This window comes from Globicephala melas, chromosome 4 (genome assembly GCF_963455315.2).
Source record: "Globicephala melas chromosome 4, mGloMel1.2, whole genome shotgun sequence".
NCBI classification, from domain to species: Eukaryota; Metazoa; Chordata; class Mammalia; order Artiodactyla; family Delphinidae; genus Globicephala; species Globicephala melas.
This window is the reverse complement of record NC_083317.1, coordinates 73,155,149-73,181,471: the sequence shown is the minus strand read 5'-3', so window position 1 is coordinate 73,181,471 and position 26,323 is coordinate 73,155,149. Positions and strand designations below refer to the sequence as shown.

The window sequence follows — 26,323 nt, the reverse complement described above, 5'->3', positions numbered from 1 at the left end:
CTGCAGCAAACTAGATATACAGCATTTGGCTTGCTATCACATGGCTATTTCCGCTACTGCAGCAAAATGCACGCGTCAGCAGTCATGAAGAATGGCTTGGAATCTGCTGCAGCAGGAAAATGCATCTACAGAAAGCCCCACTCCATTTGTAAGACACTTTTTCTACTCTCTTTCCTCCACGGTGGTTACAAGTCAATGACGCAGTGACGCTTCAAACTGCGAGGTGAGAATCTCCTTCTGAGAAGACTGTTCTCTGAGCGTGAGCTGGGTAGGGCTGGGCTGGCAGAGCAGCCAGCAGGTGACAAAATGCTATGGTAAGTGTTTATCAGTGGCCCGGCATAGCAGGCTATTTTCACCACACAGGATGCAATGTTACGATACAGTAAAAAGAATACCGGATTACGCTTCAGGCCTGGGGCCTCCATTTTCTAGTTTTATGACTTCGGGTAAATTCTGTAAAATGGGGACACTAACTCCCCGGTTCTCCCCTAAGGGGCTCAGCGACTACCTGTGGCAATAAAGAAGTCTGGGCAGGTGGTCAGCATCTGGGAGGGCCAACAGGAAGATGCCAGAAGCCAGCCAAGCCAGCAAGACTTCAGAGAGCGAAGCAGGGCCTCCCTCCTAAAGAACTAAGGAACCCAACAGGGCTGAGGCAGTAGGAACTCAGGCATGGGGGCTGAGGCTGGAGCCTGGCTGCTGGGCCGGAGGCTGCGGGCCCAGGGCCTGCCTGGTGCTGTCGCTGGGCCATGTCTGCACTGTACACATTCAGCCTCAGGAGCTCTCCCCCGCCTTCAGGGTCCTCAACCTCAGTACCACGAGGGCAGCTGGCCCACGTCTGACTCCTTTCTGTGTCCCCAGTGCCCGTGGCTGCCTCGACAGAGCAGGCCCCGAACACCAGCGATAAGCTTCATTCTTATTTCAACTTTAAGGAAAAGGTACCAGACGAACCACATGGGTCCTTGGCACCTCCAGGTGACCACATACTCCACGGTCAGAGCGTCAGCCCGAGCCCAGGGCTCAACACTGGGGCCCCAGGGAAGGGGACGGCCTCCGCCACAGGTTAGTGAGGGAGCAGTTGCAAAACCCGGATGCCGATTCTCACGTTGTCAGTGCCTGCCCTCAATTCCGGTCTAAACAGACCCAACAGCATGGGACACAACGCTTCCTTCGCATCCTCTCAGAAACACAGACCACCACCACCGTCTCCCCCCGCCCCCCCAAGCAGGAAACAGACTGAGATTCTCGCAGGCAGCTAAGCATAGCGAGTCATCTCAGGAGAGCGTTCCTTCTTTGGGGGCTGGACAACCACAAAGGGGCACCCCTGGGGCCCATCAGTGCCAACCTGCACACCCAGGGAACAAGGGCAGCACAGGGGTCAGGGGCGGTGTCAAGGTCTGAACCCGGTCTCCACATTTACAGGCTGTAACACCCTGGGCGTGAGTTTTGCCTTTCTGGGCCTCTATTCCGTCATCTGTAAAATGGGGAGAGAAACAGTACTGACCTCATGGAGCTGGGATAATTAAACATCCAAACACTTTGAACGGTGCTTGACACATGACCCACGTTCACTAATTATGAATTATTATTGTTATTACACAGTCTACTTCTGTTCCCCCTTAATTTAAACTGCAACAAAGGGAAAAAAAAGCTTCAGAGGCACCAATGACATCGGCCTCGCTGGGGAGAGAATGTATAGCCTTCTTGATGTACCAAGTCAGAGTGAAGAGGCAAGGAGTGATGCCACATTTTTATTCTTCATTTACAGAGAGGAGACCCCGATGAAGCTGGATGCTTGAAGTCTAATAATAAATTAATCTTTCAGAGACGTATGTAGCACTGTAAGGTTTCTGCAGATTTTCTAACTCTGTGAGACACACAATATGACTCTCGTTTTACCACTGAAGAAAGTGTAGAAGACAATTCAGTTTGCTTAATTTCACGCATAATCCTCTATCAAAACCGTATATTCCGACAAACTGGATTTTCTAGTTTAACAAAGGCAGAAGTAGCGACATTCTGTAAACTGAATCTTCCGGTTAATGGAGTTCCAGGGAAACAGAATCTTACAGCATCTTATCCAGAAAGACCTTTTTTGGGGTGGAGGTGGTGATGGTCTCAGGGGCCATGGAATACGGACAGTGCAGACAAGGAATCAGGCAGATCAAGGAGCATGAAATGGGGAGAGAGAGGCATCTGAAGCTTGAAATGCAACTCCTGCTACACGGGAAGGTGGCTGCCAGGCTGTGACGAGCAGCGGAAAGTTAACGTTTCCCGAATGACATCAGAGTCACAGCAGCTACATCTGCAGGTAGACAGCTTTGCCAGCTCTGTGGAGGGAGAAGAAGGGAGGGGCCTTTCTCCCACAGTAGGAAGAAGAAAACATGCTGGCGCGTCCAATAGGTGCCCAACAGTTCTAGAAGGACTGCAGGCAAACACGTGACCAAAGACCGCCTAGAGAAATTGTCCCATAAGTGACAGCATCTACCAGGCCCTAAAAGAATGTGTCGGCCCCCAGAAAACCAGATTTTCAGCCTCTCAAATGATAACGTTCCATATTTTAACCACCTCTGCTGGAAGAACCACCACAAGATGATCTGCTGTTTAAACCTCTTGGATGCGTTTTCCTTGCGAACAGTCACCATGTGCCGCGTTGCGTATTTAACACAACTGCTTTACTAATTTTACAAATGCTCACACAGCACTTGTACCAGGCGTTGTTCTAGGCACTGGACAAGCATTAACTTGTTCAGTCCTCACACTTCCAACCCTACCCACGAGGAAGGTACTGTTTTACAGATGATGCCCCCAGGCACAGTGAGGTCAGGGGGCCAGTTCAAGGTCACTCAGGCAGTGAGTGGCAGAGCCAGAATTCAAACCCAGTCCGGCCTGTGCCCTGAACCTCTCCACTATGCTGCCTCGTGAGCATCACCCTCAGCCCAGTTCTGAGAGAGAGGAATGAGGTGACCCAGCTTCCCGAACCTTCCTCTACGCAAATGCTGGGACCCCCTGCTCCCCAGAACCTCCTGGCCGGCTGCACAGTCAGAGCCCTGGATGCCAGGGCAGAACAACAGCTGCACACCAGCATCCCCTGCGTGCGAAGCTTAAGCTTTTCAAAACCCCTGGAGATCAGCCCAGATGTGTACCAGAGACATCTAGGGGTTCAGTGCACTTTTATCCCCATATAAAATTTAAGCTGATTTTTAGGTGGTGATAGAAGCAGTATGGTCTCAAAGCTGCCTTAGAGAAATCCCCCAAAGCTGTGACTAACGCCCCATGGCCATGAAATCCAGCTGTCAGGAAGCTCCAGGGAGCAGAGGCCCTTGGAGCTAACAGCTGTGAAAATGTACTGTCCTCACCTGGCGAGAACACCAGAAGGGGCAGGCCCCACCCAGACGGCAGGAACAAAGAGCAGGTCTTTAGGACAGCATGGTTTGGAAAAGAGTGACAGGCTGTGCTCGTCCCTGCTTGAAGCTGGTAACATCCATCTCACCCTGGTTCTCTGGCCTGAGACGGCCAAGTCAGCCCACCCGTCAGGAGAAATGACACAAACACAGAGAATCTATTTTTTCCTTAAAATGGAGACGGGAGACTATAAGTGAAGAGGGGAAAGCAAGGGAAAGTGGTCTGCGCAGCCACATCTGGGTAAGTCCCTGCAGGCCCTGAAGTCCTTCCAGGCGACTCCCAACAAACTGAAACATTTCTTCCAGACCCTGGCTGTCCCAAAGCTTTCTTCTTTGTCCCTTTCTTCTTTGAATAGCTCCAGACATCCTGAAAACCTTGCTGGTCCCTGTGCTCAGAACATGAGCATGACCCCTGCTGATCATTATGCCCCTGGGATGCGTGCAAGGCCCGGGAACGGGGTCCTGTAGGGAGTCGGCACACACATTTGTATCCCTGCAGCAGTCAGTCAACCCTTGGAGGCTGGGTAGGACTCAGGGAAAGCTACAAGCGGGGGCCCTGGTTTCCCAGAAAAGCGTGCCCACGGAGCCTTGCTCCAGAGCGGCCTCCTTCCTGCTGCTTGGTGCCTGGGCCAAGATGGATGGCTTTTCCGTCCGTATTTCCAACTTGCTGATGTTCAGAAGTGGAATGACCTTCCTTGTGTGAGGGAAGGGCTATTAGCCACACAAAAGATCACTCAGAGGAAATGAGAGCTTCTCTGCACATCTGAATATCTGAAGGACTTTTGTGGGGAAGAGTACACACACACACACACACACACACACACACACACACACACCCCTTTGTGTGGTCCCAGAGTACCAAAGTGAGGACGATGGGTAGAAACCACAGGGAAGCAATTTTTATTTAACTTTATATACAGAGAAACATTCCAATGAACTTGACCAGCAATAAAAATAATGGGCTGCTCTGGAAGTGGCAAGTTCCCCATCACGGGAGGTAATCAAGCTGAGACCTAATCAGTCAGGGACGCTTTAGGGAGAATTTAAACACAGGAAAAGATGCCCTCAGCTGTTTCTCCTATTCCTGAGATCCTGTAATTATTTTAACAGAATCTATAATTGTCTGTTTGAGTTAGGAGAGACATTTCAATTCATCCTTCTCAGGTTATAAAAGAGAAACCCAGGGCAGGTAGAGAGGAGGTGACTTGACTGGAGCCACCCAAGGCTGTCTCTCCATCCCCTCATCCAGCACCCATTCAGCAGGATGAGGCAGGCTTGTTAAGCATGTCAGTGAGAGCAAAGAGGCAGCAAGGAGATGGGAGGGAAGGAGGTAAAGTACAGGTGGATTAAATTTCCAAGAGCTGGTGACACTCTGAGCACCTTCACACCACCCTGGAGACCCCAGGCTGGCTCTGTACACAGTCCCCAGGCGTCAGCACCAGGAGGTTGAAACCACAGGAGAGATACTATAGTAGAAACAGGCTGCTCTTGCAGTAAAGAGCAGGAAGGGATTTCTGTAAATTAAGGGGTAGGTACTGAAACTCATCAGATTCAAAGACACCCACAGTAAATCTTTCCTATCATCTTAGATGGGTCACGGATGAGGAATGGATGGATGGAGGGAGGGAAGGAAAGAAGGAAGAAAGGAAAATGCTCTAATGCTTCCCTAACAGTAAGAGATATTTAATCCAAGTCAAGCTGCAGACTAACACAAAAATGAAGCCTATGCCCTCTAATAACTAAAAACATTCCCTCTTTGGTATAAAAGCTATGAGTGGCCTGACTGGACACAATTCACACTAAAACCTACACCACTGAGATTCCGCCAAAACCCAAAATCCCAAGAAACAGACTGAGAATAGCCATCCACAAGTCTCTTTAATTACACACTCATCACAGCATCCATCACCAGGGACATCACTGTGCTGTGAGGAAAAGTGATAAAACTATTTTTGCCAGAGGGACCTGTACAGGTCAGAGCAGAAATCCAGCCTTTACCAAATATAACTGTGAACAGAGGTAGGAGGGCAGTTTGCACGGGGCTCAAACACTAAGGAGGAACTTGAGTGCTCTTAAAGTTTTTAATGGAGAGACTGTGCGTCTTTAACATGCAAGTAAGTACAGTCTTTCCTGGGTATGTGTGGGGCACTGGTGCCAGGACCCCCCCAGGAATACCAAAATCTGTGGATGCTCGAGTTCTTTATATAAAATGGAGTCGTACTTGCATATAAACTACATATATCCTCCCATATACTTTAAATCATCTCTAGATTACTTATCATATCTAACACAATGTAAATAGTTGTAAATACAATAACATTCTATGTTAATAGTTGCCAGTGTGTGGCAAATTCAAGTTTCGCTTTTTGGAATTTTCTGGATTTTTTTTTGACCTGTGTTTGATTGAATCACGGATGTGGAACCTGGGAATAGCAGTTGGAGGGGTGCAACTGTATATGCTGTAAATTCCAAAAAAGGGGACTCAGGCTGGGAGATGGCTGGGCGTGAGGCTGCAAAACCTCTCCAGATCTGCTGCCTCATAATTCAGGAAACAGAGGGCAGGGGCCAGGAACGAGCCCTCTGGGACCTCAGGCACAGAGGAGACAGGGACCCGAGCTCTAGTCCTGACCATGTGACTGAGTGACGCTGGGCAAATCTAACCCACGCCCAAATCAGTCTCTTCTGCAAAACAGGGATAAAACTATCTGCCTTCCCACTTTGCTGAGTTAGTATGAGGAGCAGATGTGAAACCAACTTGGAAACAGTTGAGCCCTGCTCAAGCCTAAGGGACTGCAGTGCTGTTCCAACCACTGGCAGGAACTAAGAAGCTGCAGCGGGAAGCTCACAGCTCACAGCACGCACCTGAGCTGCCGGCAAGGAGACCACATGGCTGTCCAAGGACCTGGACAAGAAAGGATCAAACGGAGGTCTGAGGAAGCAAACAGCTTATTCTTTGCCTCTGAACAAAAGCCTTCGTCACATGAGTCTAGATGCAGAAGACAGGTTCTCAAACTGAGACATGACCCCAGGGAACAAGTGTCTAGAAGAAGGTGGACAGACTTCAACTCGGTCAAGTACCGGGAGGCTGTCCATAAGCTCAGGCTTAGCTGTGGGCAGCCCTGGTCACCCCGCACGGTTATGCCAGGCCATGGTGCCCAGGCGCCTCAGAGACCGTGCTCGTATCAGCCAGCTTGGAGAAGCCGGGGCAGAGAAGGGGCCCTGAGACAGTGGAGTGAGAGAGAGAGTGGAGTGTGACACTCCTCTGGGGTATGGGGGTGGAGTGGCACGCAGGGATGGTCACATTATAAGGAGAAGCTTGAAATGCTTTAATACTGGTACTTCGAAAACCCTTGACACCATATGCTGTGAGCTGTTTTCAGTCTGTAATTTCCAAAACACAGATGGCTACTCACGGTCAGCTCCAATCTGGCCAGTTTCTGCACCTTTGCCATTGGGCTTTCCACACTGGTCTCTGGACCACGGAATAGAAAAGCAAAGTCATATTTTTGATCATGGCCAAGGGCATGCAACTGGCCTGGAACCCCAAAGACTGTGAAAAGAAAAGGGTCAGCGGCAGCTTCGTATAATACAGGATGCAGCCTCTTCCTGCACAGCACACTGCCTTTCCAAGCCCGGACAAAGTCCTCCTGGCTTCAAAAGGAGGCCCCACCTCCCGCTCTGCAGTATCCCCTCTGGGGACATTGTCCACTACTGACCAGCACCAAGGGAAGATGTGGATTGTGTAGGACGGCGGACTGGGCGGGGGGGGCACGTTGCTCACTGAGCACCTCTGTGCCTGGTGTTGTGTGATGGGTATATGACATCACTTCATTCTCAACTGTTCATTGAGCACCCACAGGACTAAGCCAGTGATGCTCAAACAGGGGAAAGTGAAGGCAGAAACTCCAACATCAGGATCACCAAGAAGGCTTTTCCAAACACATCCTTTCACCTGCATTGCAACACGTGAGTCACATATCTCAAATATGCCATGGCACAGGGAGCAGAAATCACTTTATAGCCAATATGCTGGGCATATCCCCATTTCACAGATGAGGAAACTGAGGCTTTAAAAGGTTTCAATATATTATGCAAAGTAATATGACTAGCAAAGTGGTGGAACCAGGAGTCTACCCAGCTCTGTCTGACTTCAAGGTCGGATAATTTCCCGACATTCTAGTCTATCTTCACAATGCAATGAGAGCACGTACAATATAATCCCAGAAAACCAAGTGATTTGGTTTTATCCCTATGGCTAAAGTTCAGTCTCCTCTACTTCCTTGATCCTTCATGCCATTATTTGAAAATAATAACCAAGCCTTAAAACTCCAAGATGTTCTTAGAGTTGGACGATGGCTACAGGAATGGTTTCAGTTCAAGGCTTCCAAATTGTACTTGTGAGACTGGGAGAGAGAATGGTAATGTTTTATCAGCCAAGGGCCCCGTCTGCAAAGAGTTCGTACCTTTGTCGGGACACACACACACACACACACACACACACACACACACACGAAGCATCTGGCCTCCAAGTTATGACCTGCTGAACGATCTCAGAGCAGTTAGCGCTGAGGAGTGGGGTTTTACAGCTGGGAGCAAGGAGGCCCTCGGTGGGCTCTCTGGAAGTGGGGGCTTCCCACGTGGGCCTTGAAGGACGACCGGGGCGAAGAGCAGTATGGAGGGAGAGCATCCTAGGCAGAGGGAAGGTCATCCCCAAAGGCCACACATGTGGGTGAGCACCTGTTTGGGAGATAGCAGGGGTTCAGGGTTCCTGTACAAAAGGTACAGGGAGCTGGTGGGATGGGGGAAGGTGGGGATGTGGGGAAAGGCAGACTGCAAAGGTCCCCGAGTGGCGGGCTAAGGCGTGTGGACTTTAGAATTAGCACAACGCCTGGCATACAGGAAGTGGTCAAGAGAGTGTGTGAGAGTTAAGTCATCAGTTAATTTGGGGCCAGGGAGGACAGGGATGGGGTAGGCTGCCCCTTGGCTGCAAAACACGCAGCTGTCAGTGAGCCAAGACACAGTGTCCAGCGTGAAATGAAACTGAAAGTCAAGTGGACACTCTGGCTAAGGAGCTTCTAGGCAGCAGATAACGGTGTGAGTGATGCAGAGGGAACCAGGGCCTTCAGCGTCAGAAAGAGCAGCAGGAAGGAAGCAAGGTCCGGAGGTACCTCTGAGTTACGGGAGTGCGACCGCTGAGAATTTTACAGGGTGCTCAGTCCCTCGGCTGCAGGCAGGGCCTGCTGTCCAGACTGTATACTCTTGAGGGTGGGGCCTGTGGCTTGTCCACTGAGCCTGGTGTAGAGAAGGCCCTCAACAGATACCTGTGGAATCCTTAACAGCTAAGCTACTAGTCACCAAGTTAGCATGGATAAACTCAAATGTCCTGGGATGACAGGACAAGGGCCACCTCCCCAAAATGCACCCAAGACCGAAATGTCCAGCTCTCGTTAATTGCCTAAGGTCTTCATCTTGGGTGAAGCCAGGGCCAGCCCCGTGAAATCCGCAGAGTCTGAGTTTCCACTCCATTCCCCTCCTGGAGTTGGGCTGTGCTGGGCTGGGCTGCCCTCACCTACAGCCCCAGCTGGTTGCTCCCAGACGAGGACCCCTCCCAGCTTCTGGAGATTCTGCTCTAGATGTAATACAAGTCCATGCAGGAGGCAGAGGCGACATTTCCTGAGCCCTCCTCCCGCATCTGGGAGTGCACAGAAGCACAGGGTCAGCCTTTCCCAGTCACAGGCTGAAAGCGTGCAGCCCTGGCGAAATTCTGACATGCGGCGAGTGCACACTAAAAGCTCTGGGGAATTTTTGAGACCAGCCAAGAATCAGTAGTGAAAACAAAGCATTTACACTTTTGAGAGGCAGTCGTCTCACCTTCACTTCTTTCCTCTGATTCCTTCCACATGGAATTATGGCCAAATCCCAGTGGTTAGTTCCCAAGTTAGTATCTACATAGTCTGAGCACTACCCAAGAGGGAAGCTCAATCTTCCCATTCAATCCAGGGCCAATCACAACTCCCGCACTGACACGGAAAACCAGGAGAAGTGGGGGGCAGGCCTGGTAAGACGCATTCACAGAGATGGGCTGCTTTCACTCTTCACCTTGGAAGTCCAGTCAATAGCCAAATTCCAGCCCAAGAATGGCCCAACATCCCCTTCCTGGTTCTAACAGATGGTGAATCCAGATACACTGCCAACCTCAGCAGTATTTCTGACCCTAACTACCTCAGCCTCTCACAGCTTCCTCCCCCTGCCTCATTCCCGGCCCAGTCATTTTTTTTTTTTTTTTTGCGGTACGCGGGCCTCTCACTGTTGTGGCCTCTCCTCGTTGCTGAGCACAGGCTCCGGACGCGGAGGCCCAGCGGCCACGGCTCACAGGCCCAGACGCTCCACGGCACGTGGGGTTTTCCCCGACCGGGGCACGAACCCGTGTCCCCTGCATCGGCAGGCGGACTCTCAACCACTGCGCCACCAGGGAAGCCCGTCCGGCCCAGTCTTTTTCCTTACATCCTTCCCTGATCTGCCGCCTCGAGCTTAGAGTGGTAACACATCCTCGGGTGGCCCAGGACAGACTTGGTTTGCCCTTGAGGTCCTGGGGTGATTATGAACAGCATTCCCTTTTCACTCTCAAAGTATTCTAGTTTAAACAATAAATTAATGGTGAAATTAAATGGTCACCCCACCCATGCTGCACTTCCTCCAGGACTACTTCTCACAATGTTTATCTTTAATTACAACAGTCAGCCGGATCTAGAAAGTGGAGACTCATCCAGGCTACATCCAGCTTCCTTCCCTCCTTCTCTCCTTTCCTTTAAATTTTAACCCCCATTTTGTTCCAAAAGGATTTATCTTAGCTAGCAAAGATGCCAGCAGGCATCCTATAGAGAGCCACAAGCTTACTACAGGTGTACCCAAGTTTGGCTCTAAGATTTCTGTTAGTGAACTGAAAGCAAAGGACATGTAAACAGTTGTACAGAAGGGGAAACCAATTCATTATCCAGGAGAAATAGGACTATTCGTGACTCTAAGACCAGGGAGAAGAGTCTCCAGCTGGGCCGTCAAGGAGGCCACTCTGTGTGTATTGACAACATCCCAACGTCCTCACTTCCATGCCTGTGCAGACAGCAAGGCCCGGGGGCTGGAGTCTCCGTGGGCCATCACTTCCCTGGCTTGTTCACGAGGCAGCACCGAACAGACAGGATGGTGGATGAGAAGCAGTGAATGTACAACTGCCGCATGACTCCAGGCCTCTCCTCCTTCCCTCTTGCCTTGGGTTTCTCTCCTCCTCTCCTCCCCGTCTAGACCTTCAAGCTCCTCAAAGCACCTTCAGACACTGAGAGTAGTTCAAAGATGTTCGCATACACATTAAAGTAGTTGCCCACTCTGATAAATGGTAAGTCTGGGGATCTTTTTATTTTCTTCCCAAATTACACTTCTGGACGAGAATTATGATTGGCCTTGGCATTTTATGATTAGGTAAGTGTGAGGTCAATTAGAAAAATCATTTGATGGAATTTTAAATTACCAATAAAAATCAACTATTTCAAGTATAGGGAGAAAATATTTGAGAAAAAGTTTGAGCACCCAAAAACTTTTACCATCAGCCTCCAAGGACCAGCCAACGACCGACCAAAGCCTTCGGAAGGTCCAGGCCAACTGGAGGAGGCATTTGGTCAACTTTTTGCCTCAATGAACTTTCAGACCCAAAGTCTCAAACTGGCAGTTCTTGGGCTGAATCTGGTGCACCATTTTGTTTTGTTTGGCCAGCAGACTGTTTGCTTAATTGCCACTATTTTAAAATCAGGAGATTTTACATTAATAACACATATTTCTGGCTTTTTTTAGAAAAAAAAAATCAAAACACCAGGCAACACTGGGCCCATATTCATGCAAAATAAACAAGATAATCAAAAACACCACTTAAGGGCTTCCCTGGTGGCGCAGTGGTTGAGAGTTCGCCTGCCGATGCAGGGGACACAGGTTCGTGCCCCGGTCCGGGAGGATCCCACATGCCGCAGAGTGGCTAGGCCCATGAGCCATGGCCGCTGAGCCTGCGCGTCCGGAGCCTGTGCTCCGCAACGGAAGAGGCCACAACAGTGAGAGGCCTGCGTACCGCAAAAAAAAAAAAGAAAACACCAGTTAAGAACCAGGGCATAGATGGGTTTTCAATCAACGGCTCTCCTTCCTTCTGTGTCACAATCCATCTTTAAACCTTCAAAAACTTGTATTACTTCCTGGAGGCATTTACCTGAAACTGAACTGCTACAGGCTGGATCCTGAGTTCCTGAATCACAAATGATTCTTGTGCCTGTTACAAGATATTATGTTCACTGGATGATCCTCTTTTCTTTTCAGAGCCTAACCAGATGTTCTCTCATTTTACACTTTTTAAAACAAAAAGCCACTCAGTATCTGATCCTGAATGTGACATGGCACGTGGACTGGAGACTGGGGCTCCTTTGCTCTGGTCTGTGCAGGTGGCTGGTGGGCACCTATCCTCACAGATATTCCATTTACCCACACATCTCTCCTACGTTCCAGCTGGCTGTTTCAGCCCCCTCTGCACCAACAAGGCCTCAAAGGCTCTCTCTACTCCTTTTATACAAAATGTATTGCTTGATCATCTATCTGATGCATGTAACCTTTGGCAGCAGCTGAAAGGATGTGAGGTGTCAGTGGAAAGGGGGCCTGAAGGACCAAGGTCACGCCGTATTCTTCCCAAACCCTGCTGACATCTTGGCAGGAAAGAGGAGGCAGAAGAAATGCGGATGCCTCTCCTCTCCTCTAGTCATTCCTTCTAAACACACGATTCACCTTTATGCTTTTACCTTGCTTACACACCAACTTCCAGGCTGAGAGCTGAATACCAATGAACTACAGTTACATTATTAGGAACATGAAAATCTTGTTCGTTGCTGAGCCAAGTTAGAGCACTAGAATTATACTGTCTTCTTTACAGTTCCAAGCCCATGATCCTTGGGTCCAACAAGATAAGATGGTCTTAGCAGTTAGGGAAAGGGTTGCCCTTGCTTATACTCTGTGTAGACACCGGGCTTCATGTTATTAAGGGAGACAGTGTTTCCTTACAGGACCAAGCGGTCAAGGAGAACCAGAGAAGCACCCAAATGCACTGGCACGCACTCCACGCTGCCTGGCAGTAATGAGGCCCCATGAGCATCTCCATGACCTCACGTTTCTGAAAACCCACCAGGAGCAGCACGCCTCATAATGAGTGCTCGTCTGCAGAGGTGGGGACAGGCAGATTACTATACAGGAAGCAATTCTGGTTCCTAAATATGCAGCTCCTTTTACAAACAGTGATAGCAAAGTCTTGAAGATAAGCACGCCAGGGACGGCTAGGTGCCTGGATCAACACGCTCCTACGGGCAGCTCCTTGATGTGGGGGTCAGTTCTGCCCCCTCCAAACAGAAGATCATGGGAACGCTCTACGATCAACAGCAAATGGCTTGTTTAAAGAAGTCCCTCAATGCGGGACTTGGAGGTAAGGCGTTCAGTTCAAACTCAAGTCCAGTTTAAAAGCTTGATATTTCTGCAATACCAATTCTGCAGCTAACCTAGTGGCAGAGGCCTGGGGACTGAATATCCATCACACTTAATCACCTGCAGAAATGCAGTCATGTGGCTGAAATGTGTACCCGAGGCAGCCACGGAGCCATATTGAAATTCTCCTCACGTGGAGCCAGGCATGCCTAACTTAGCCCTGTTCACACACTGTTTGTCACAGAAAGTCCCTCTTGTACCTGTGTCACTGTGATTCAGCTCTATTTTGCCTCTTTTCCCCAGGAAGATGCTTACAGATAAGTCTTTTTTGCCGCCTAGATTACAAATGAGGTTCTCTCAACAAGATGTTTATTTGGCAAAAGAAACAAGTTGTAATGCAAAAAAAGGATAGTCCTCCCGGGCCTGTCATCCTTTGCTGGGCCTCCGTTGGAGCACCTGCCCAGGCCCACCCCCCAGGGAAGCCATCCAGGGCAGCAGTCCCTTCAGCTAGGCTGCCAGCTCCCGGAGGACAGGGTCTAGTTTCTCTCTCCTGCTCAGCCAGGCTCACAGTAAAAGCCCACTGGGGGAGTCTTCTATTTGTGCACAGGGCCAGGTCCGTCCTAAGCACGCTTCCTGGAGGCTATACCCACATAGCAAATCCAAGGGCCCTTCCAGAGACCTTTCAGAAGAAAGAAGCATCACACACACACACACACACACACACACACCCCTTAGAATTCTGAAGGCAGAATATTAAACTGAGGATGACGTTGGCCACACAGTGAAGCTCTCAGTCCCACGTATTTGTGGCTCATCCAAGGGAAACCTCTGAACAGCAGCACTGACTTGGCGTTTGCACCTTTGGCATTTGTGTCTTTACTGAATTTCATCTGCCCTATCTCCCTCACGTTATAATCTCCATGAAAGCAGGAACCATGTGTTCTACCTCGTAATTCCTCAAAGCACCTAATCTTACGGTTCACACGTGATGAATCCAATAAAAATTAAGAATAACAATGTTTCCTGTGGATTGTCGTTAAAAAGAAAAATGTGAAAGCAGTTTCTATAAAAACGCCAGTGATGGACTCTAGACCCTTACTTAACAGCTGGCCAACACACTGTTGAGGAAGCATCCTCTGATTAAACGATGGTTCCTTCATGTGTTCAATCAACAGCTACTACGTGCCTGGCACTCGGTCTGCACACCCTAAAGTTAGCATGCAACCTGGCCTCACCCCATCCGCTCCTTCATTTCCTCACTCATTCTTCCAATGACATCTGTGTCAGTCAGGTACCATGCCATGGATCTTACTTATTGATTCAGTAGTGCCAGAGGACTCATAATGCACAGGATGACAGAAGAGCTGAAATGAGTAGTGTTTTCAGAGGAGGGAAGCCCCTCACATGGTCCCCACCAGGACCTCATCTCAGCCTGAGCATTCAGCCTTTGGGAGCCTCCCTGACTCCCGTGGCCTTCAGATGACAGCAGATGTTCACAGCTTCCCTGGCGGGCACAGCCGTCAGAGAGGAAATAATTACATTAACAGTAACAGAATTCCACTCAGGTTTTCTGTATGCAGCTTTTTCCTTTTAAAATATATTTTCCCAGTGGGGTCATTAAAAAATAATGAGCTTCTAATAGATATTTTTATCTCCACCGCAGGGCAGGTATTTCTCTCCCCTTTTGCTAGTGATTCCTGGAGGGGCTACACCACTGCCTGCAGGCTACACGGGCTCCGCAAAAGCAGTCAGCCCTGTCTTCCAAATCCCAGGGAAGAAGGAATACGGGGCTTCTTTATCAGTCACTAGTTTAAAAGCCGGCAAGCTTTTTTCTCTTTACTCAGATTTAACTCTAATAGAAACTGACAGGTTCAATCTTGGTTAATTTTTTAAAAAACACGAGAACAAAGAGGCAAAAAGTTGATCCTCAGGTGTCAGGAGAAAATCTACTACCTTCCACCTCCAAGCCCCGTGCTTACTCATCCTGAAACGACGGCGGGGACAGGTTCTCTTACAAGCAGAGCTTCATGCCTAGTGAGCAATGCACCTGAATTTATATTGGCCATAGAATCTTCAAGACACTACTGCTACATTAACATCCTGACATAAGACAATCTGGAGAGTGATGGAAGATGCTGCTTGGCTAGGTGTTAGAGCCATGTCCTTCTGTTTTCCTCCCTCATACAAACTGATTTCAGACAGAGAAACTTGAAGACAAAATGACACCACGAGTTCACACAACCTCTCAGCTCCAAACCCAGAAACAAGCACACAGAATTGTTTTTTTTAAAAATAATGGATTTTAAATGACATTTACTGATGAAATGGTATGCTGTCTGGGTTTGCTTCAAAATAATGGGGGTGGCTGGGGAGGAGGGAAGAGGAAAAGTGGATGGGGGTGAAGATGAAACAAGGTTGGCTCAGAGTTGATAATTACTGAAGCTCCATGAACATTACAATACTGAAGCACCCAGAATACTAGACTCTAGACAGAACACATGATTCTGTCTACCTCTATGTTGGAAGTTTTCCAAAATAAAACGTAAAAAAAAAAAAAATTATATTGGGAGACTAGCAATGTTTAATAAAGGAATACTGAGTTAGGTATAAGGATGGCCAAGATACACTGTTTAGCAAATAAAAAAAGATGCACAAGGGTATATAAAGTATGAGTCCACTTATACACACCACGCGCACACACACACACACACACACACACAACTGATAAATCTGTAGAAAATTTCTGGAAAAATAATAATCCTCGCATACTGTTTGAATTTTTAATGAAAATGTATTACTCTTATATAATAATATTTTAAATTCAAGGAATGTAGCAGGGGAAGGGAAATAATAGGGGTGAAAAATGAGATGAACATCTCCATGAACCAGAAACCACTAGAGCCAAGGGCTGGAGCCCAGAAGCAGGTAGTGACCGGAAGGTCATGCTCTGGAGGGCACTGAAATACCGCAGGCCCCCAGCCAGGCTCACGGTGTGAAACAGGGGACCGGTGCCTGCCTCAGGCACAGTCTGTCCTCCTCACGTCCCCCGCCCCCCCTTTTCCTTCCTCCTCTGCTGCGATCTTCTGTATGCCTACCTTCCACCTCTCTGAGCTCTTGGTTTCTGATAGAGGCATGTTAACATGTCACTCCATCATTGTGGACTCTGTTTTCTCCTTGTAATACTGTCAGTTTCTGTTCTGCAAGTACCTTATATTGCTTAGGGTATATAGTAAAAGTATAAAACAAGCCTGCATAGATGCTAAATTGCTGAGGGTGCTTTCCTCAGGGGAGGGAGGGAAGAAGGGGAACACAGCGACAACACCCTAGCTGCAAGGAGTCCAGGAAAGAGAGTCTCCAGCCTGTTTGTCTTCCATAAAGGGAGGCAGGCTTCTATGGCAGGACATTCCTCAAACATGGGAAGGGGGTTCAGATGCTGAGAAGCCAAAGTATCACCACTAATTATGCTAAATTATCAGTTGCTCCAGTTTCACATACCATGAGGAAGCTGAACCTCAGAGGTTAAATGATTTCCCTAAGGTCACAGAACCAAGTGGCTGAGTGGGACTGGATAAAATTGCTGCCACCAGTAGGAAGTGCTACTCTGTGCCAGGCACACTGTTTAATTTAGCCTCCAGTCAACTCCACCATATACAGTACTGTACAGTGCTATAATCTCCAGGTCTCAGCTAAAGAAACTGAAGCTCAGAGAGATCAAGAAACTTCCCCAAGGTCACACAGCCTTGAGTGGCAGAGGTGGTATCAGTCCACTTCCTCCCCTCCTACTTCTGTGCTAGTCCTCACCTCCTTCCCAATGTCCCGGAGAGCCCTTCTCCAGTCCCAGGAGTGGGATGAAGCAGCCTGCAAATACTCTGGACATTTTCATTCCAAGCATCTGGAAAGAGGTTAGGCTGGCACAAATGCTATCAATAAAAAGCACATGACCTAAAAAGGTAAAAGAGCGGACACTATTCAAATATTTACCACAAAAGCAAATTCCTGCCTGGTGGGGTTATCAGCAGCTGACAGGATTAGCCTGCTGCTTCCACCTCATGGTGGGTTTGGGCTCAAACCAGCACACAGCCAGCCTGTGGAGCCAAGAGAGAATGAACCGGAAGCCCACGGCCCCCACCAACAAAGCTGCCATTCAGCAGCTCCTCAGGCGGCAGCTTCAAGACAGAGTGACCATGACCAATGGCTGTGACCCCAGCTCCTCAACACACAGACAGACACACACACACACACATTCACACACTCACTCATTCCAGGCTCAGCAGGGGCCCTGTGACCTGGCTAAGCCACTGCCAGGCTTCCTAGCCCCAGGGGCCTCCCCGGACGACCCAGGCCACAGTCTGGGCCCCTGCAGGGGGTGGGTGGTGGACCTCAGGCCTGGTGCCTCACGGAGACTTTAAGGGCTGCCTCCCAGCCTCCCACACTCCCAGCCTCCCTCCCAGCCTCCCAGCCTCCCTCCCTCCGAGCCTCCCACCCTCCCAGCCTCCCTCCTTCCCAGCCTCCCACCCTCCCACCTTCCCAGCCTCCCACCCTCCCAGCCTCCCTCCCTCCCAGCCTTCCTCCCTCCCAGCCTCCCACCCTCCCAGCCTCCCTCCCTCCCACCCGTTTCCCTCATAAGCTCCAGTTCCATACCCTTTGTTCCTGCTCACTCAAGGATCTTATAAAAAAGCCAGCTCACAGTCCTCTGCTGAAAAGGGAGGGTTTAACACTTTGGCAGGGGTAGAACTGCCAGATTTAGCCAAGAAAGAAGGGAAGAAAGGGAAGGGAGAGAGGGAGAGAAGGGAGGAAGGGAACCCAACAGGATACCCAGTTAAATTTAAATTTCAGATAAACAACAAATACTTGTGTAAGTATAACCCTATACAATATTTGGGATATACTTACCTAAAACAAGTATTCGTTGTTTATCTGAAATTTGATTTAACTGGGTATCCTGCATTTTAACTGGCAATCCTATATGGTTGGGAGTGGGGTAGAAGAGGAGGTATACAGAAAAACACATCAGCAGGAAAGGAAAACACAGATGCAGTTGCGATGATTAAGGAAGGAGGGAGACAACGCCTTTACTGAGAGTCTCTTCTACACCAGAAACTTGCATGTGCATTATTTCATTTGAGTGTTCCAGTAATTCTGTGTATTAGCCATATTTATCCCCACTTACAGATGAAAACACAGAAGTTCAGAGAATCAACTGACTTGCAAAGTGTCACATGGGTAATTCGTGAAAGGCAGGACAATAATCCACGGCTTCTGAGTATAATCTGAGCGCTATTTCTTCTACATATGGCTGCTTTGCCTGCTGAGACACCCTTATAATTTTTATAGGTTGTACACAGAGCAGATCCAACAGTTTTCTTTACTTTTCCAATACATTCATAAGGAAGTAAATTCTAAACGGCATCCTGGACTAACACATATTTGCAAAATACAGTCGTCTACTTACAGAGATCATTCTATTTACAGAGAAAGCACTAGACCCTTCTCTCCTTTGGGCCACTAATCGCAACTAACCACATTGCCCAGCTAACCATAGTTCCCTGACAAAGAGGCAGAGAAAGAGTCAAGACAAGAAGGACAATGTTCCACCCAAGATGACCACTGCTCCCCAGTTTTCAGATGAGGAAGGTCATGAGATATTTGACTCAACAAAATCTTACAGGGACCCAAGAGGAAAAGGCTCCTCTATTCTTATGCTAGCATCCCACAAGCCATTATTTTCCCGAAAACACAGTTGATTTGGTGTTATGTTCTGGGGGGGAAATTGTTTTTTAAAAAGCTATCTGTCAAAAGGACAGTGGGAAATACTTTCTCCTCCAGCCCCCCAAGCCTCTAACATCTGTGGCACACAATCGAAGGGAAACAGCCATAAAAATGACTTAATATGTGCCTTTTTTGAAGTACAGTAACTGTCGGACAAGTGACTATAAAAAGAACACAGCTGAGACGGTCTAGATTTATTTCTGCTTAGTGAGTTTCCAGATCAGAATGTGCTCTGTGCATCAGTTGTTTTGCTTTTGTGCTGTTTGGTTTCTAAATTTTCCTTTCTTTTCACAGAGGCTAGCAGCTTCTGTTTATGATTAAATCCTGCCCATCTCACAGTCCACACTCAGGGAGACCATGTGGCAGTCAGGCCCCACTGCCAGTTCCTGGGGGAGGGTGGTGCCCACACAGGTGGGCAGACAGCCGCGGGGATTCCCCACCAGCTACGATGGCCAAGTCCATGGAGATGGGGCTGAGCCTGTTCACAAGGGCTCCGCTCTGCCTCCCCTTGCTCAGGCCCTGTTTACTCCCCTGCCTTCATCCCTCCTCTTGCTTCTCCCACCCCTCCCTACAAACACACAGGCACAGACTCCAAAGTGGCAGACAACTAACACTTGATCTTTTGGGCCACTGGGGCCTCCAGTTTTCTGTGGAAGATGGCAAAAAACCACACTCTGTTTCCACCCCAGCCAGCACCATTCTCAACCTGAAACAAATACCCAAAGGCAATTATCCAGAACCCCGGGGGCGCAGATTAGCTCAGGGCAGTCATTTGCAGACTTAATTATCAGAGGTGTTTAGAAACATTTCAGCTGGAGGGGGGTGGAAGGGGGGGGGCGGAGAACATGGACGGACTTTTAATTTCTGTTGATTCTGAGGGCGCAAGCCCTACAAACAAGGCATTTTTTGGACTCTACCAGCTGCCCTGACGCAGGGGTCTCTTCTGTCTCATCGTAGAGAATGATAATTAAAGATTCTGAAGGTGAGAAAAACTCAACTTCATTTTGGATCTAAAATCTTTCCAAGATTTCTCTTGAAAAAGCCAATTAAATTGATTTAAGTTTCACTGTTTTTAAAATCCTCAAGGTACAGAAAACATGAATTCTGGCCAACACCATTTAAATAAGTGTGATCAGGTTTCCATATTTATTACATGAGAAGATTCCAAACCGAGGCTTGGAGGCCTCAGGGCTCTAACTGCACTTAATAGTAAGCCTGGTTTAAGGATCCCTGGGGCACTGGCCCTACCGAGCAGTGAGGATCTCACCAGCTGACAAGCAACCTCAGGCCAGGGAAAGACTGTGCGGAAATGGTGAGGGTTGGAAGGGCTGGGATCACAAATGCCAGGGCTGAAAGAGGGAGGTCTCGGAGCCCACCTGCTCCCATTCCCAGACGGAGGAGCCCAAGCATGGTGGCTGGGCAGGCACCAGCACATAGCATATCAGACTCTGAGGGCTTCTTCCATCTCCTCCCAGGATCTTCGTTCCCTGACCAGGGACCTAACCCGTGTCCCCTTGCAGTGGAAGCGTGGAGTCTTAACCACTGGACTGCCAAGGAAGTCCCTCCTCTCTCTGTTAAATCAAGACCCCCAGACATAAGATACACCTTGTATGAAGGTGAGGGAATGAGGCAGGGGGGGCTGCTATGAGTACCAGGGCAGATGTTTGCCCAAACCTCCCCCTTCCCCACACACAGCAGAGTAACGGGCTCCACTCTGTCACTCTGGGGCAACCTGCAAGAGGATTACGTAAGGGAGAACAGCCCACCAGGCCCAGGAGTTATCGACTCATTCAGAGGCCTTGCAGGAATTTCCTGTTGTGTGATCTGGGTCTTGCAAATAACTACAACCAAGCCGAGGCTGTCACTCTCCTCTGTCTTAGAGGAAATGCGTGTCCTTGAGTCACCAGTTGCCGGTGCCCTGCAGCTCTCCAAAGACTGGGCCTAGCTCTGAGAATGCCCACAGGGAGCCAGCAGGAGGGTGTGCACTGAGAACGAAGGGTGGGCCAGCCCAGGGGGCAGTGAAATCCCGGGCCGTGGGCCTAGTTTTTAACAAAAACCTACATGTGTTTCTGCTTTTCCTTTCCTTTTTAAATTTTTTTAAATTGTAAGACATATATTATGTACAAAGGAGTACATGCAAACACAGACACACTCCCTCAAGTGCAGCACAAAAGAAATGCAGCCCTCCAGCGGCAATCCCCACCCGTGTCTGCGTCCCCACCACTCCTCCGCTCCCTCCAGAGGCAACAGTCATGCTGGTTTTGGGAACCATCATTTCCTTGGTTTTCCTTATGATGTTCACCACTTGCGTATATATCCCTAAAGATTACATTTCCATTTTGCCTATCAATTCACATAGCTAGCTCCCCGTCTGCTCGTTTTATCTTTATATAATACTCAGTTAGATGAATATGTTATATTTATCCATTCTGCTGTCTATGAGCATTTAGGTTGTTTTCAGTTTGGGCTACTACAAATAATGCCGTGACGAACACTCTTGAATGTGTCTCCTGGTCCTCAGGTGCTGGAGTTTCTTTATGCTGCACACCTGACAGGGAAACACTGCAGCACCAGAACGCGCGTTTCACTAGCAGATGCCAATCTGTGTTCCAAAATTATGCTGCCTCTCCCTCCCTGAAAGACACTGATAAACCCACTCCACTTATACAGAGGAGGGGTCACGGTGACTCGAGGCCAAGAAAACCTAGTTCATCACCAGACTGGCAAGTTAAAGCTGTATCTTGATACCTTCTCTGTAAGACAAAGCCCAAGATTTTAAAATTCTGAGCTGAGCCAGAACCAACAATCCAAATGGCTGGGCTTTCCACAAGAAAAAATGTCACAAACTCCGCCAAATGAATGAAGTAACATCTATGGATTCGGTGCAGACCCACCTGCCCACACTACTAAATATAAGCAATAAGTACAAACGTGTCCTTGAGATATTCAGCACAGAAAGACTGCAGACGGATCAGTCCCCATCTGCCGAGGGTGGAGGGGGAGTGAGGAGGGGTCCTGGAGGCCCCCCACCAGCTGCTGCCACATACCTGTATACTGGCTGCATCTCCCTTGCTATGCCAATGACGGCGCCGGGCAGGAAGTTATCGAACTCCTCAAACAATTCCCGGATGTTGGTCTTGTACTTTAGGTCTAGGTCCAGCTGAATTATCCGCAGGATCTCTGGAGGAAAGAACAATACAATAATGAGACAGACACACATCCTGAGAGGCTCAGCCACTGACAGAAAATGAAGTGAAAGGTGCAGAAAAGGGTACTGGATTATTCTTGCTGTCACTGAATAATGCAAAGACACTGCTTGAAACAAAGGCCCTTCATCTACCAGCAAGCCCCCACTCACTAGAAGCCTTCATAAAAAACAGTGGCCCTGGAGATTTCCTTCCAATTGCAGACATACAGTTTCTGTAAAACTAGGCAACCAGATCCTCCAGTTTAGGCCACTGCCCTGGTGTAATTGTCAACAGAGCACCATTTCATTCTCAAAAGTATCTGATTTAGATGACACAGTACACGGACACCCTACTGAAAACTCAAAGCATACAGGTGTTTCTCTTTGGGGTACAGGTAGTAAGTGACCCACAGAAGTCATTATTGCTTCAGGTTCTTATTCCTATATATTTCTGCAAACCTAGGTATGTGTGGAGTTAGGATGCTGACCCAGAGAAAAACAGCTAAAAGACCTCAGATACTGTTTTTGGGGTTTTTTTTTTAACATCTTTATTGGAGTATAATTGCTTTACAGTGTTGTGTTAGTTTCTGCTTTATAACAAAGTGAATCAGTTACACATATACATATGTCCCCATATCCCCTCCCCTCTTGCGTCTCCCTCCCACCTTCCCTATCACACCCCTCTAGGTGGTCACAAAGCAGGGAGCTGATCTCCCTGTGCCATGCAGCTGCTTCCCACTAGCTAGCTATTTTACATTTGGTAGTGTATATATGTCCATGCCACTCCCTCACTTCGTCCCAGCTTACCCTTCCCTCTCCCCATGTCTTCAAGTCCATTCCCTACGTCTGTGTCTTTATTCCTGTCCTGCCCCTAGGATCATAAGAACCTTTTTTTTTTTAGATTCCGTATATATGTGTTAGCATACGGTATTTGTTTTTCTCTTTCTGACTTAGCTCACTCTGTATGACAGACTCTAGGTCCATCCACCTCAGTACAAATTACTCAATTTCTCAAAAACTAGTTTTTAAAGACAGTCTTAAAAATAATCATATTCATAAGCATCATAGTTACTAGTCTGTCATAAGATCAAGGCCCAAACAGTGACTCTGAGAAATCCTGGAACAACTGGATTAGTTTAGATCTATCCCTGAATTAAAGCTGGCTGTTCATTTTTTATTCCAGCTTGTAAAACTCATATCTAGTTTCTTGAACTGGACATTGTACACAAAGGGTTTTATTCTTTCTTCTAAGTTGTAATATGCATTCAGCTGAGGAGTATATTTCCCATATCCACCGAACTTTCCAACTCAAGTTCCACTTCCAGTTTCCTCCCCCAATTAGTTTTTGTATACTTGCAGGGTCAGGTTTTGTTTTGTACCTTCCTTCTTTAAAAATGATAAACAGTACTTCTAGAGACAACTACCCTGTCCTCGTCACACCTACAGTCTGCTTGATGTGTCATTTACCAGTTGAAATTACAGTAACAATTGTGTGCCGTAAATATAAAAATGTTTAAAGAGAATACTGACAAATAAGGTTTATAGAAATATATTAACTTAAGACTTGGCTATGACTAAAGATGGGAGAGCAAAATGTATTTGAAATTTGACAGAATTTTTACTTCACAATAACCTAATATTACTGATAAAAGTGAAGGGGCGGGCTTCCCTGGTGGCGCAGTGGTGGAGAGTCCGCCTGCCGATGCAGGGGACACGGGTTCGTGCCCCCGTCCGGAGGATCCCACGTGCCGCGGAGCAGCTGGGCCCGTGAGCCATGGCCGCTGAGCCTGCGCGTCCGGAGCCTGTGCTCCGCAACGGGAGAGGCCACAACAGTGAGAGGCCCGTGTATCGCCAAAAAAAAAAAAAAAAAGTGAAGGGGCAGTTGAAAATGGGTAATACTGAAATAACTGTTAACTAGCTTATGGAATAATGTGTTCATAGTTAGCCAAAGACAGCAGACGACTAAAATGGTGCTCTGAAGTTCTGACGTGGCACTTACAACTGCAGGTTGCTACGTTACAAGCAAGGTGTACACAGACGGAAATGAACAAATAATATAAAAAGTCTATGTAGATAGGAGATTCGTATTTTATTTCTCCAGTGACATATTTACAGTTGAATATAAATTAAAGGCGTGCTTGCACACCAAAGCCAGGTCCTTTAGGTGGTTCAGTCAAAGAGGTAAGACCTCCGGCTGGCTCACATGAGAAACGTCCACTCCTTGGCCCAGGTTTTGGGATTCTGCCAGCCTTGAATTCATCAATAATTTTTTCAATATCCTTAGGTGTCAGATCCTCAAAGTAGCTGTCATTTATTTGAACCATTGGTGTGTTTACACAGGCCCCTGAACATTCCACTTCTGTAAGAGTGAGAAGTTTGTCTGGTGTAGTCTCTCCAACCCTTATACCAAGCTTTTTCTGAATGACCTCCAGTATGCTGTCGGAGTTACGAGGCCCGCAAGGGAAGCACGCAAGGCGTAGTAGTGCAGACTTGACATGTTTTCCAACTGGCTTTCGGTTATACACTGTATAAAAAGTTGCTACTTCATATACTCTCATTGGAGGTACTTGTAAAACTTCTGCAACCTTGTTCATAGCAGAGATGGGCAGCCATCCATTCTGTCTTTGGGCTAAATCCAGGACTGGAAGCGCAGCTGCTGCTTTCTGCCCTTCTGGGTAGTTTTTTACAATGGCCTCTATCCTCTTACAGTTTTCCGGTGTGAAATCAAATGGAGCATCTGGGTTATTCTCAGGAGTATCTCTCTGCACAAATAAGAGCTCCAGAGAGCTGCAGTTCTCTCCGGCTCCATTCTGCACAGCTGTCTTATGCAGATTCCTTATATGTCTTCCCCACTGGGCAGCGAAGCCAGCTGCGCGGGCCCAGAGCACCACGGAGAGGAACATGGCAGGCCAAACTGTGGGCCTTCGGGCCGCGCCAGGCCTACTGTTATGTTTTTAATCCACTGTCTGAAAGACTAACTGAGCTATAATTAGACAGACCGACTCTCACAATCACCTGGCTCTTAAGAGCTGTTTGCTTCCGTTGCCCCCAGATGACTCAGGGGCGAGAAGGGAGGAGAGAGGCGCTGAGATCATTCTCCATCCTTCATCCAACAGGACTGTCTGAGCTCCTGGGCCAGTGGTGGCAGCAGGGGACCACACACCAAGCTGACTGGGCCCTGCCCTCAGGGAGGGACACGCAGGTGAACGAAAACAGTAAGGGGGGACCTAGTGCTGACGTGACGTGGAAGAGGGTTAAGTGATGAAGGAGAAAGAGTAGTATTAAGAGAAGCCCTGGCCTGGGAATCAGACCACAAGGGAGCAGATTCCAGTTCTGCTGCTGATTAATTCTGTGACCCTGGGGAAATTATTTCACTTCTCTAAACCTTAGTTTTTTCATTTGTTAGTGCAGATGATACAGTGTGCCTCATGAGGCTGTGATGCCGAGAAGACGAGATAACAGGTGGGAAACGTCATCCAGGCTGTAGGCACCACAGGAACCCAGGGTCTGGAGAGTAGGGAACACTCACTAGAGCCTGAGGCAGTTGAGGAAGACTGAACGGAAGAAGGGGACTTGGGCAGGCAAGGAGCAGTGAGGTAACAGCACCACCTACCCAGAATGCCGGGCTCCCCCCTCAACTCTCCACCACCCTTTCACGGCGGCCCAGCTGCAGAGCACGGCGCTGTCAGGACCCACTGCCCGTGGAAGCCCCCTGAAGACAGGGACCCCATCTTCGGCATCTTGGCCTCCGTCCACTCATAGTGCGGGGCTTGGCATTCAGTAAATACTCAGGAACGTTTGTGGAATTCAACAGTCATTCTCTAGATTAGTTTATGAAGAAATCACAGCTCATGATTCAAGAAAACTGATTCATTTGTCTCTGTTCCACTTTCCTTTGTGATGCAGAAACAAATCAGTAATTGATATCCCATATGAGCTTTCTGGAAAAAAAAAAGTGCCAGTAGGTGAGAATCCAGCTGCCCAGGCCAGAGGGGAGCAGGCTGCTTCTTGGGCCCCTGTGGAAAGGGGGTAGATGAGAATGGGCCCCAGGCCAGTTCGGACCCGGCGGCCTGCCTGCCTTCACACTGCCCACCCCACACGTAAATGTGAGCAAAACTGCCACTTCCCCTCCTGCACTAAAGACAATAATCACAACTACCTAGAAACCGCGAAGGGTGATGAGCCAGGAGCCTGGAGGTCAGCAAGCCCATGTGCTGACGTGGCTGCCTCCTAGACGCTGCCCTAAACCGGGAAGGAGAAGAGAAACAGGCCACAAGGTGGAGTCTCGGGGCCCCTGCTGCTCTCAGAGGTGGCCCTGGAGAACAGAGGTAAGGAACCTGATGGTGACCTTAGGGAAGGCCACTGTGTCCCAGGAGAGAGTGTCCAGGCATGAGTTGCAGCCATCAAGAAGTCATGACGGGGAGGCCCCACCGCACACACCCCTCCAGCCATTTCTCTCTTTCAGTCC

At 48.5% G+C, this 26,323-nt stretch overlaps 1 protein-coding gene and 1 pseudogene across 2 annotated transcripts in view; both read right to left on the bottom strand.

The window, feature by feature from the left end:
• The window catches only part of XXYLT1 (xyloside xylosyltransferase 1), a 189,490-nt gene that overhangs the window by 53,927 nt on the left and 109,240 nt on the right, over window positions 1-26,323 (bottom strand). For both annotated transcript variants that reach the window (XM_030860268.2, XM_060297584.1), the window contains exon 3: window positions 21,716-21,848. In XM_030860268.2, coding sequence (XP_030716128.1) covers window positions 21,716-21,848 — 133 coding nt within the window. The remainder of the gene's footprint in view (window positions 1-21,715; window positions 21,849-26,323) is intronic.
• Window positions 23,959-24,758, bottom strand: LOC115855262 (NADH dehydrogenase [ubiquinone] flavoprotein 2, mitochondrial pseudogene; annotated as a pseudogene).